Below are 12994 nucleotides of genomic sequence, written 5' to 3' on the forward strand. Positions count from 1 at the left end.
CATGTTAAATATCTTGCTCTGACCAGAGTTTTCTGCAAAGGTTATTCGTTTCATGCTAAAGAGCCAAACCTTTTGCAGTGTCCCTAGTTACAATGATTTCTGCTCTGTCGCCGTGGGTCCCTGTTCCTTCAAGCACTGACGTATTTTTCAGAGCTAATTCCTTTACATCTTCGGCAAATGTCCACGTCGGTTTCTGCTTTAAGCGTGTGCACTCACCATTCAAGCAAATCTGAAACGAGAGATGTGTGCAGCAAATACAAACTTGCTGTAATAGTACGTCCATAAATGGCAAAACGAAAGCATTGGACATGCAGGAGCGCTCACCTTGCGTCTACCGGTTGTGCACAGCATGCCGTCGGGCGCGTCGTGGAGAAGCACCACGTTTGGTTTTGCAGGATCTTTGCAAGTTACCATACACTTAGATAGTTGGTGTTGTGGGGCGGTTTCATCGGACTGGAATGAAACGTTGTTGCACACTAATTCAAAACCAGGAAACCTCAAAAACAAGAGCCTGTAGAGCGTTACGTACCGATCACATTGTATTTTTTTTTACTTGCGCTGCGGCCTGAACACTATTTTTAGCGATTTTTTCTTTCTTTTTACGCGGCCTGCGAATATTCTTAATCGAAAAGTGTATCCAGCACTTCCATGAGTACCAATTTTAATAATTTGTTCGCCACTTGTGGACTTAAAAATATCACATTTAAAACTGTGAACCTTCAGGCGGCGCAAAAGGAGCCAACGCGCTAGCAATGACCCACTTTGTAATTCGGTAAACTTCATTAAGGCGACAATCAAGAAGCAGTACTTATTTTACTGATGATGATGATGATGATGATGATGATGATGATTGTGAATTTTTATGGCGTAAGGGCATCTGCGGTCAAAGAGCGTCATTGCACAAGTAAGGTATTTTCGTTTGCTCAAGGTGGGGTCAAAAAAAGACCCATTTCCCAAGCACTTCACCCTGAACAAGCCGAGCACCCGTACCTTCCGCATGCGAGGCGGATGCTCAACCACTAGACCACCGCTGCGGTCATTTATTTTACTGGTGCGCTTTCGCTCTCGCAGTGCCAGTTCACGGTCAGTCACTCGCGGAAGGTTGGCCCCTCAGCGCACGGACATAAATTTTTACCTAGGCAGTTCACTGCGCGTTCTCTCTTTAAAGTCGCAAAGCAGCGAAATGTGTGGCAACCTTCAGCTGTTTTTGCTACACTTCTTTCACGAGCTGTAAGCAAACCTAGGCGCTGTACAGCTATTTATCGGCGCTCGAAACAAAATCCCTCGTCTCAGAGGTCAATCATAGCTCATCCGCTGAGTTCCTTAGCGCCTGTCATTCTTTCAGCTCTATACTAATTCAAACCACTATAACTTGCATACTACCGCTTTAGCTTGCTTCCTCTTTATTAGCCAAGAGTTAAAGTCCCATGAAGCGGGGAGGATTTGCTGTGCCTTCACCTGGCTTGACACCCTCAGCAAAAACGATGCACTTAGCAGTTTATTTTGCACGGTACTATAGGCGTGTCTCTCTTGCTCGAGCTCCATTACAAGAGAGGTACTAGCCGCAGCTAATCATTGGTCAACTTATAGCAAGGTGCCAAAACTGACGCCTTGCTCAGAAGATGGCAAGCTGCTTAAAGTGCAGTGTCTATGCGCGTGGACGTGTGCTCGACAAATTCGCAAGCGAAAATGTCAGTGTTCCTATTCCATGGAAAACTGAACTCTAGTCGGGCATCATCGAAATGACCAGAAACCTGAGCCGCAGCAGCACCAGCCCGGCCGTTCCAGGAGAGAAAGTGGTGGCGGTTCCGGTGGCAGTGACTTGTAATAGTCGTTGATCTGCTCTACAAGGCCGCACATTTTTTTTTTTGTTCTGGAATTATTTTCGTTTTTGCAGTGTTAGTGATCGACTAACATAGGTATTTTGAGTAAACGGCGCTCTGTCAACTGTACACAAACCAGAGCTGTAATTTATTAATGTTTTTCGTACGGCAATGGTTGTCTGCTTGCGGTTCAGAGCTAAAACCTCATTAATAAAGGAACAATAAAGAAGGTTTCATGCATAACTGAAAGCAAAAATGTTTGTCATTATGGGCCATAAAAGTTACATTCTGGGCAACACTTTGCTCATTTTGCACTGATTTAGAAGCACTTTTACTTAAATCAGCGGGCTTTTTTGGCCGACTCCTTTGTTTCCAGCGCTCCTGAAGCTCACGGTGACGGCATTCATGAACACTAACATCCCGGCATTATTTCATATCCAGAAGAAAAATAGTACCGATTTCAGTCAAGAGATGCCGCGACTTGTTTTGTATAAGAAAAAGACCCACCTACGGCGCTATGTGTGAAACAGCATAAAAGTTTTCGAGAAAAACAAATGCTGTCAGAAACGACTGTTTTCATACATAGCGAAATGAGTACGAAAACTCAGAATGTTCACCAATTGCATGCGCAACGCCAAAATGTTATGCCTTTGACACGATGCCTGGCTGCAGTCATCGGTGTCACCAGATGTCTAGATTCCTGCATTTTACAAAGGAATGAAGGCAATGTGAAGCTTAGACGAAAGGTGGAAGGGTGACCTAACAGATCTTACTCTATCTGAAGCAAAAATAACTGGAGAGCGTCCTCAATACATTTTGAAAAACTGTGGTACGCTAATAACCCAAGCCAGTTAATGTTAACTTACGAGTATCTTTGTTTTTTGTTTTACTTACCTTGTTGTGATAAATACCTTGAATTTCCGGATACTGACGTTTACAAAATGACTCCGGTGAAGATCGAGTCCGGTTAACTTCTTCAAAACTGATGTTTCGAACGTTCGTCGAAACACCATTCGTCAGGCACTTTCCTTCTGGATTCCTAGCATCGCAAAGCAGAAAATAATGTTTCTAAAATTTTCTACCCAATGCGTACCTCAGAAAATGTGCACATGAAAATTTTGCTAGTCAGCAATGAACTACAATTTCTATTAAAATTGAAATAGTATCTCTGACATTCTTTTTGGTTAGTTAATAGGTGGTACAATTTAAATGATGAGAATTATATTTATCATAATTTACGCGCATATACCATGCTTTAACATAGACTTCCTTATCCTATCCTCATTTTCGCCGTATACATTATGCTATATCATTGAAGGACTACTTGTAAACCAGCAAATATGGTACGTACAAAATGTGACAAAGGTCTTGCCTTCGAGTCTCGACATATCATCTGCGTCTGCTTAGTACATAGCTGTTGATGAGGCACAGACGCACGTGCCAAGGTACTGAAGGGGATAAAAACTTGCAAGGCCTTTTTTTCGTGACTTTCTTAGTATGCTTCTACCTTGTTGACTTTCTAGGATAGGTCTGCTTAGGAATCGCCGTTGTGAATTCGTATTTGTTTACGGCGACAGCCATGTCAGGGATACGTTGCGGTCCTTATGGCGATGTTTTTTTTTATTTTGCAACGCAGGTCATACAGTGGTTCAGAAAAAAAGGAGAAGGAAATTTCCAGCATTTCCATCTAGCGTGGCTCATCTAGCATAGTTAATAATAATAATAATAATTGGTTTTTGGTGGAAAGGAAATGGCGCAGTTTCTGTCTCATATATCGTTGGACACCTGAACCGCGCCGTAAGGGAAGGGATAAAGGAGGGAGTGAAAGAAGAGAGGAACAAATAGGTCCGTAGTGGAGGGCTCCGGAATAATTTCGACCACCTGGGGATCTTTAACGTGCACTGACATCGCACAGCACACGGGCGCCTTAGCGTTTTTCCTCCATAAAAACGCAGCCGCCGCGGTCGGGTTCGAACCCGGGAACTCCGGATCAGTAGTCGAGCGCTCTAACCACTGAGCATAGTTAGGCCAAATGCGAATTATGTGTGCCGGCACTTCGGTTTTAAAGTTGGTTTTCAGTTCGGCTTGCACTTCGGTTTTCTCTTCGATTTCGTGTGAAGGCTCGGTTTTAAAGGTCAACTAGGCTTCAGACAAGGATCGGAGAAACCTGTGTGTGGGGGCCTTCGTGCTAGTGCGCTAAAACTGGAGGGGACACTTGTGAATTTATGGGGTTTAACCTCCCAAAGCGAGTCAGACTATGAGAAAAGCTGTAGTGGAGGGCTTCGGATGATTTCGACCATCTATGATCATTTAACATGCCCTGACATCGCACAGTACACGGGCGCGTCTAGCATTTCGCCAGCTTCGAAGTGCGACCACCACGGCCGGGTTGAAGCCCCCCTAGATTTGTGAGAACCTGGGCCACAGGGCCTGGGCCCAAACACCTCCTAGTAAATAATAAATGTTTACCCCCACCACACCTATTTCGGGTCAGCAGCCGAGTACCATAACCACTGAGCCACTGCTGCGGCTGCAGAGGGGACACTTAGGCGACACTTCAGGCGAAAGCGACACTTCAGGGACTTTCAGGCGAAATGGTTTAGTGCTGGCTAAAGCACTAACGCAATAAAACACCGATGAATCATCTCAACAAGTTTACTGCGTAGAGCATCCGCGAGGAGATGCGCCTATTTAGCCGTAAAATTTGTCTCCCGATCATTTTCTAGACCGTTGACTCGGAAGAATTCGTTTACTTCCCTTCAACCTACCACTCAGCTCAGCAGCAGCGCCTTTGTTCATTGAACTCGCCAGTGATTTCGACCTCACTACTTTCCTTACTTGGTTGCTTTCCTCCCGAAATTGCGTAATAGGGACGTCAGTCTTGCGGCAGCTATGTGGCAACAGAAATTCTTACAGGTTAACGGAATATCAAAGGCATGATGCGCATACCTCACTGCACTACCGTGTGCACTGCACGGATAATAGGCGCGTTTTCTCTGCCATGAGCCAGCCGCGCTATCTCGTAACGTGAATAAGGCGGCCACAGAAACCTTTACCATGACACCAGTACTGCTGCTGAGGCGTCCGTCAGATGAAGGTGAATACCAGGAGTGATTGTCACTCACAACATGTTAACCTTCCAACCCTGTTAATTGCTGGGTGGCCAAATCACGGTAACAGAATGTCTTAACACCAGGGCAAAAAAAATGCAGATGGCAAATCTGTGATTACTTCAAGTACTAAAACTTTTTTTGTAACTGCCGAAGCGTTATTCATGAAAGTTTCCATTTAGACTGAAAAATTACGAGGAAGAGATCTTTGAAGCGTTCTACTAAGCTCTATACTAAGCGCGGTTTTTACCATGCTGAGCTCAAGGTCCTGTACAAACGTTTTTCAGATGCGACTGCTTATAGAGCGAAATTTTGTCACAGCGTGCTTTTCATCCTTGCATTTGCAACCTTGTACCCATCCTCGTATTCTAAGACCGCGTTTACTCATCTTTTGTGAACAGCAAGAAAAACGAAGGTTACCATTTGACGTAAATAATTCTAATCGATTAGCAGTTTCAGGCTTGCTGGACTTCGCAATTAGTCGGGATAACCTTAGTTATCGATCACAAAATATGCGATCTGGAGACTATGAGCGTTTATACGTTTCCTTAGTGTATATGACTAAACTTACTATGACGAGTCATTAAAAAAAAACGATAAGTGATAAGTTTGCTATTCCTAACCTCCCCCCCCCCCCCACACACACACACAACACTCACAACCACCGCGTAGATCGCAAATAATTATCTAACTTCAGCTACGTTTGTGGCCACTGCGGCTTTCATTCAGTATCACATTTCAACGCTTACATTGCGAACAGGGCAACTTGGACGGCACTGCAGTAGGAGAAGTCAGGCCTCATTCCGGAGCCAAGAATTGGTGTCATGATGTGTTTCTCCTCGGATGCGCATAAGCTCGGATCCGTCTCATGATGTTTCTTATATGGAAGCTTTACGCCATCATGGTACGAGCCCAGCCTATAGAAGAAAGACAACGATTGTATGATACCGATAAGAAATTCAATTAGTATTGAAAAGAAATAATGCCGCGTAGTGTGCGATGCTTAGTACAGTTAGTTATGCTCTAGGGTTCTCAGAGGATGACAACTGACCCATTAGATTTGGGGGGAGAGCACAGCAGCCGCGCAGCTGCTGCTGTGCTCCGTCCGTCCGTCCGTCAGTATGTCTTTCTGTCTGTCTTGGGCGGGTGTTATTGTGTGGTCTCACGTGCGGCGATACCATGGGGTGGGCGACTAAACCAATCACAAGAACTTATCTAAATTGAGCAAATCGGCGAGGAGGTTGACCCTATTCAGAACTTTCTGGCGATTTTTTCTGCTCCCAGTGCGTGCAAGAATCATCAATATGAGTTAAAAAGAATTAGAATTGTTGAACGTCGGGAATTACTGCAAATAGTTGTAGCCAGAAATTATTACCGTGAAAAAGGACAAGTTGAGGTGCTCATTGGAAAGGAATACACTCTATGAGAACATCGCTCCCTCTTAACAGAAGAAAGGCGTGATGCCTGAAGAAAACTCACGCGCAGGGCATAGAGAGGAGAAGGGAAAAAAATAAAACAAAATATGTCGACACTGGGTGGTAAGGCCGAGCCCAAGAATATGTACTGCTACTGCATATTACCGGAAACCGGAGTGGCATAGAAGCTGTACGAGAAAAAATTTATATTAGTGAAGGAGTCGATTGGCGGGATTTTTTACGCATGCAAGCGCAGTGCTTATTGCAACAGCTGTTCATTAGAGCCGTAAAACGCGTGTCATAAACATCGGCAGCAAATGCGACACAAGTTTATATTTATAGAAAGATTTGTTACCGCTGCAGTTTCAGGTATGGACGCGCAGCAGCAGTGCATGTCTGAAAACCAAATCACAAAACTAACCCGCACAAGTGTTAATTTGTCCACATCATAGAAGCTCGAGGTGTTCTTGCCGGCGAACGCACATATAATACACGACGACGCTGAACATGTATTTTTTGCATGATCATATTTGGCGGCATTTCGCCCCCATAAGTTCGAAATCGTGGATGAATTATTATTCCGCACGCGCAAGAACTGTTAATCATGGTGCTGCTGTTTCTTCCTTGAGATAGGCCGTCGTGAAATCATGTTTTCATACTACTGAAAAATTGTTTGATGAACAGGTAGCCAGGTTGCGAGCATATATATTCCTTGATACGCCCTCTCAAAAATCTGAGGCTTGCAAGCATTATCAGGTCCAGCGCAGTTGATAAAGCACACCAGTGTGAAGAAAATAAAATTTGTAGCAATTCCGTATTTACATTGAACTTCACAATGACTGAATAAAGTATGTGGCAGCTATAATGTGGACGCCGTATTTTCTGCTTCCGCGAAGCTTTCCGTCTGGCTGTCCAAAAACAAGTGGACTCCCACTACTTGTGCCGTCAGTAAAGATTGCGCTGTTGGACATTTTTATAAATATATATTCATTGCTGTAGTTTACAAAATTTCGATCATCTGCGGCCATGCATATATTGGCCAAACAAGCCGCTGCTGAAATATGCGTCTGTTGTAAAGGGAGAATTCTTTGAGCAGTGACCGCTTTTGTAATCTAGGAGACCTCTGCTGTGAATGCAGAATACTTGGTTAGGAATAGCGATTGGTGCCAGAATTTGAGGACAGTGCCGTTCATTTCAATCATCATGCTCAATTCATGAGCGAGGTAAAGGGAGTGTTTCAAATTAACCAATCGATTGACACATGTATTAGTACTTATCAGTCAGCTTAACACTGGATGATTGCTTTCCTTTAAGGCGCTTCACTTTGCCTCGTGTATTTTTTTTCTTCTTGCTGATGTTCCATGCTATTCTTGAGTTTTTGTGTTCGATATATTTTTGCCACCAAATGCAAGAATGTTTGCGCCCACGCTAGTCACGCTTTTTAACGCGACGTGCCGCCCGTTGGAGTGTTGGCAGCACATCACTCGCTAGGTGGTGCTAGGCCTAACCTGCTCTCATCACTGCTCCAGGTGCACAATAAAGCTCATGCCACACCGCACGTAAACCTTAATATAGCCTGCAGCTACAAAGACAGTCGTTCACAAAGCTCTTCGCGCTTGAAACGGACCCGTTAGGCATTTGCGCTAGGCGGTGTTTTGTCTTTAACACATTGTGCCTCGTATTTACGTAAGTAGGTCCTTGTAGACTAGGTGAATCACCTCTTTAAAAATCTAGGCTGTTGCCTGATGAGAACTGTGCTGGCATGGTCACTGCTGTGTGGAAACCGCCTCTTCGCATGCGTTCTCTGTAATGCTGGCACCATGAAATTTATTGAATGGCTCTTAGCTCCTTTTCCATAGCGCTAGCTTGCAGGCATCCATGCATCAACGTTCCTGAGAAATTTTTTACAGCAAGATTTTTAGAGGAACGTCTGAATGCACCAAGGAACCACTCAGGCAAGTAGCAGGCGACCCGGTTCAACGCGCCGGCTCCTCCTAAGGCGATGCAGTTCGCGGTGCCGCTGCGGCGTGGCATTGATCTCGCAAAAAAATGGTAACATAAGCCAGAACTAGTGATTATTCATTCGAGATAACGACCATGTTCACTATAAATAAATTGGTAACTAGGAATTGCGCTCTTTCAGTTGAGAACAGTATGAATAATGTTACGCGGAAAAGACGTGGACTCACAGGTGTCCTATCTCGTGCGCAACTGTGTGAGCGCTGCTGAAGGTTCTCGAAAGATCCTCCACGACAGCCGTCTTGTGAAATCCGCAGGCACCTCTCGGTGTGGCAAAGCCTGGAAATTTGAGCGGTAACGAGGCCCTAATTGTTCTGATATTATATGTTTGAGAAGCCGAATATATCGAAACTAACTGCTGGAAAAGCAGCAGGGAATTAATTAAATTTGTTTAGTTCCGCATCACCTCTGTGTGTTTCGTACAGCCGTTCCCATCAGACAGTGACAGACGGTTCTAGCTGAATGCATGAACACCCGCATGGTGTCCTCCTTTCATCATCATCATCAGCTTGACTACGGCCACTGCACGGCAAAGGCCTCTCCCATGTCTCCCCAATTCACCCTGTCATTTGCCAGCTGCGCCAACCGTATGCCTGCAAACTTTGTAACCTCATGCGCCCACCAAACTTTCGGCCGTCTTCTGTTACGCTTGCCTGCTTTTTACACTGCACGAACTGCTGCTGTGGTACAGAACACGTCACGTGCGACTGCTCGCTCGGTGACACAGCTGTTCTTAAAGTCGTCACGTTGAGCGTGGTGGCTGCAAGTAGTTATTTAGTCGCGTTCTGTGTCACTCAGCATAAGCCGTCCATTTTGCATGCCAAGTAGTTTCTCCCTCGATCCTATCAACCCCTCGATGTTTGACTTCATTTTTAAGAATTTGGTGGACGAGAATTATAGAAAGGCTCCAAGCCTTGAGGCATCAGATGCCTCAGACGAGGCGGCTTACACAGTTCGTGCTTAGAAACTGCCTCTCTTTAGCCTGCATGCACCAATGTGGCATGTGTAACGAGAAGAAAAAACGGTCCCTGTAGGGCTCAGTATGGCATATAAACAGCAATCGCTTCTCAATACTCAGCTGCGCATTGCGCTAAAAGAAAAGCAATGTGCCGCGGTCAAATTCTAGTCACAAGCTTTATAATTCTAGAATTAAAAAAGAAAATGGCGTGCGCAAATAATAAGCAGTGTGAGTGAGACCAAGGCATCCAGTTTGCGTTCATTCGTGCAAAAACAAACTCGACAAATTCAGTGCATTTCACTAGGCTTCTCACTTACCAACAGCGTCCCTATATACGCGAGTGCCAGTAGCCGACCCTATTGCAAAGTCAAGCCTGGAAAAGAACAAGCAAAGTTTCCACGGAGGCGGAACCATAAAGAAAGCACACAAGTACTGCACTCGGCGGAGCATCCATTGAGCTTCAACCTTCGTCAAGTACATTGCCAAAAAATACCCATTTTCCTATCGGCTTGTTATATAACTCAAAAACCACACGGGAAGACATTAAATCTAAATTACTAATGAATAATATAAAGCCTAAGTTTGTCATTAATATTTCGCCGCTGGTCTTTAAGCGCTAGTTAATGTTCAAGTGGGCCCCGCGGTGGCTCAGTGGCTATGGCGCTCTGCTGCTGACCCGAAAGACACGGGTTCGATTCCGGGCGCGGAGGTCAAATTTCGATGGAGGCGAAATTCTAGAGGCCCGTATACTATGCGATGTCAGTGCACGTTAAAAGGGCGGCGAAACACCGCTTAAACTGATGCCGGTTACGCTTCAGATGAATTCTTTGTCACACAGATGCTGACTCAAAAAGAATTACGGGAATCGATGCATAGGAACGGGAGCTATTCAATGAAGAAATTTAAAAATACAAGCAAGCAAAATGCTTCCCTCAACTCGATTTTCGCGCAGCTTCCCATTCCCATTTCACTCTCCCATTGACGACGCTCAGAGCGACCAATCAAAACAGCCTATCTTAGCACGTGGCGGAAGTTTCCACTCCATGGTTGCGTCTTCTCTGTAACTCGTTCATGCCAAGGCTGGCAGCGCCGTTTGCATGGTTAAAACAACCATGTGAACACCCAGCTGACCCAGCGATGCTTCACCGTCACGTCGACGGCGCAGAAGGGAACACTGATCAGTGACGTTCCCTTACTTATGGATCCGAACTCGAGCGCGAGATACTGTGACGGTGTGACAACCTGCGCAAGATATACACATTTAGCATAGCGCGCACCGCTACTGCTTACCGCCAACCATCGCCCATCGCTCCTAGCGTGCTGGTTGGCCACGGCGAACAAGGAGCGCGCGCTGTTGACGGGAACGTGGCGCCAGCGCCACCACCCGGTGATCCTCCACAAGTTGACGATGCGCACTGCCTGCTAAATGTGAAACGAACACATCCTTTCCTGGGACCATAACGAACGCTTATAGAGTACAATGGCTCGATCGGATCGATTCCACAAAGCCGCTCTCAGATACATAGAGAGTAGCCATAAGTGTTTAGTGCTAGGTCGTAGGATGTTTACAGAGAGGCGCAGAGTTCTTCGATGCAAAAACTAGTCAGTGCCTCTGCTGGCGTGTTTTTGTTTTACTTGATTTACAGTGCTTTTATCTGGGGCAGACAAGTTGGTTTTGTTAATGTAATATAACACACAAAAACTTGACAGAACGTATCTCTAGTTATTAACGCAATTTGCAGTATATTTACTCTTTGTCCAATCATCAAGCTCGCACTGGGTGATGTCATATCCGCTTCTAAAGACCGCCACTGTATGGTGACACCGTCAGCGCCACGAATTTGTATTTGCGAGCTAATTAAAATATCAAAAACCACTGTATACGTGGTACGACCGATGCTAATAGAATCACTAACTCATTCTATGTAGCCAACAAACAAAACAATGCACTGAAAATGTGTTTCGGGGCCCCTTTAAAGAACCCGAGATTGTAGAAATTTACGGAGCCCTTCACTATACGGCGTCCCTCAAAGCTCGAGTCGACTATTGAAAAGGAAGCCTACGCCATCATTTGGGCACTGGGGAAACTGGACGCTTGACTTTTTGGTGCTCGAGTAAGGGTCATTGCCGACCACAATCCCTTGAAATTCCTCCACGTTGACCACGCCACACAGCGCGAGGCTGACTAGGTGGGCGCTGGCTGTCCAGAAATATGACGTTGCAGTAGAACACAAAAAGCGGCTCCTCAACGCAAATGCCGACGCCATGTCGAGACTTCAACGACTTCAACGACTTCAACGACTTCAACCCTTGCTGTCAGGATGGCACCGTCGCACGCTGCGCTCGGGGCAGATAGGAGGGTGCTGCCGACAGATAAACTTGTTGCAACGCGTCAAGCTCTGGTGTTGTGTTGTGTGCAGCAAGCCTGAAGACTGCGCTACACAGTTGGAGGGGAGGTGTTGGGCTCGATGTCTCATTACAATGTCATTGGACACGTGAGACGGTCAGGCAGCAGGGGTCTGTGTGCGTGTGTGGCGCGTGTGCGGCGGCCAGTAGCCAAAGGTCACAACGAGGAAGCTTCGCGGTCGCTTTCCAGCCGTCAATCACACACGTTTCCAGTTGTTGCGCATACCCATCGACGGACGACTGGCGCCCGGAGCAAATCTGCCACGCCTTTAATCTTGGCGTCGGGCGGTCGCGTCGCCGGCTTAAGGACCCTGTGGATATTCCGAAGGATGGAGGCCGCCAGAAATGGACGCCGTGGGGCCTCCTACCTTTCTCTCTCTCTCTCTCTTTTTTTTCCTTCAGCGAGAAGAGTAAGCTCCGTACGGACTCTGGTGGGAGACGTTGACGTGTTCGGATGCTCTCGCGTCAACTCCCATTCTTTGTAGATATCCCTTTCAATGTAAATTACGTCACTGCAACTAAATGTAAATCAGTCCAATCATCAATGCTCTCAGCACCCTAATCCTTCTCCCGCACTTCAACCGAGAAATCGATAACTCCTCAACCATCAAGAGCTATCGAACATATGTTCAACTTCATCCCGCAACTGATCCGGTAATTAGGTCACGTACTCCTTTCGTCAAAGTCATTGACGCTCATCCATGCCTATCTTCCATGGCGATTCGCGCCTGCCTCAAGGCCGTGCTCACCCTTATGCAGTCTACATAAGCCTCGCGTGCACCTTTCTGTTTCTGGAATTACGATGAAAGCTGGTGTATTCTCAAACAGGGATCACGTTGGAGCATGTGCATTCTAACCACAGCCACCGCCTACATGTCGGCAGAGATGGTTCAGTTAACCTGTTCCGTGGGGTATGTGGCAATTCCGGCGATGTCCATCTGGATGAAGGTGAAGACGACTTACCGCAATCCCTCAATTGATGCCAGGCTAGCTGCCCTTCGTGATGCAGTTGAGTTCATCAGCCAAGAACCTCCACATGAATGGTCAGTTTTCACTGATTCTAAAGCAGCCCTTCAATGCCTGCACGCTGCTATGCGCAGCGGGTTGCATGAACAAATCGTAGTCGATTTTCGCGAGGTGTAACACTGCCACATCGGTAAATCATGACGTCAGTCTTCACTGGCTGCCAGTACAATGCGGAATCAAAATAAATCATCACGCGGACGAGGCTGCCCGGTCTGCCCGCAATGAAGAACTTCAAGT

At 46.1% G+C, this 12994-nt stretch overlaps 1 protein-coding gene across 2 annotated transcripts in view; it reads right to left on the reverse strand.

Annotated features, from left to right (window-relative positions):
* The window catches only part of LOC144118739 (venom metalloproteinase antarease TserMP_A-like), a 53271-nt gene continuing 40277 nt past the window's right edge, over nt 1–12994 (reverse strand). For both annotated transcript variants that reach the window (XM_077651583.1, XM_077651582.1), the window contains 6 exons: nt 9643–9698; nt 8538–8646; nt 5683–5850; nt 2718–2862; nt 325–453; nt 1–229 (listed from right to left, as the gene is read on the reverse strand). In XM_077651583.1, coding sequence (XP_077507709.1) covers nt 56–229; nt 325–453; nt 2718–2862; nt 5683–5850; nt 8538–8646; nt 9643–9698 — 781 coding nt within the window. In that variant the 3' untranslated portion in view covers nt 1–55. The remainder of the gene's footprint in view (nt 230–324; nt 454–2717; nt 2863–5682; nt 5851–8537; nt 8647–9642; nt 9699–12994) is intronic.

This window comes from Amblyomma americanum, chromosome 2 (genome assembly GCF_052857255.1).
Source record: "Amblyomma americanum isolate KBUSLIRL-KWMA chromosome 2, ASM5285725v1, whole genome shotgun sequence".
Lineage (NCBI taxonomy): Eukaryota > Metazoa > Arthropoda > Arachnida > Ixodida > Ixodidae > Amblyomma > Amblyomma americanum.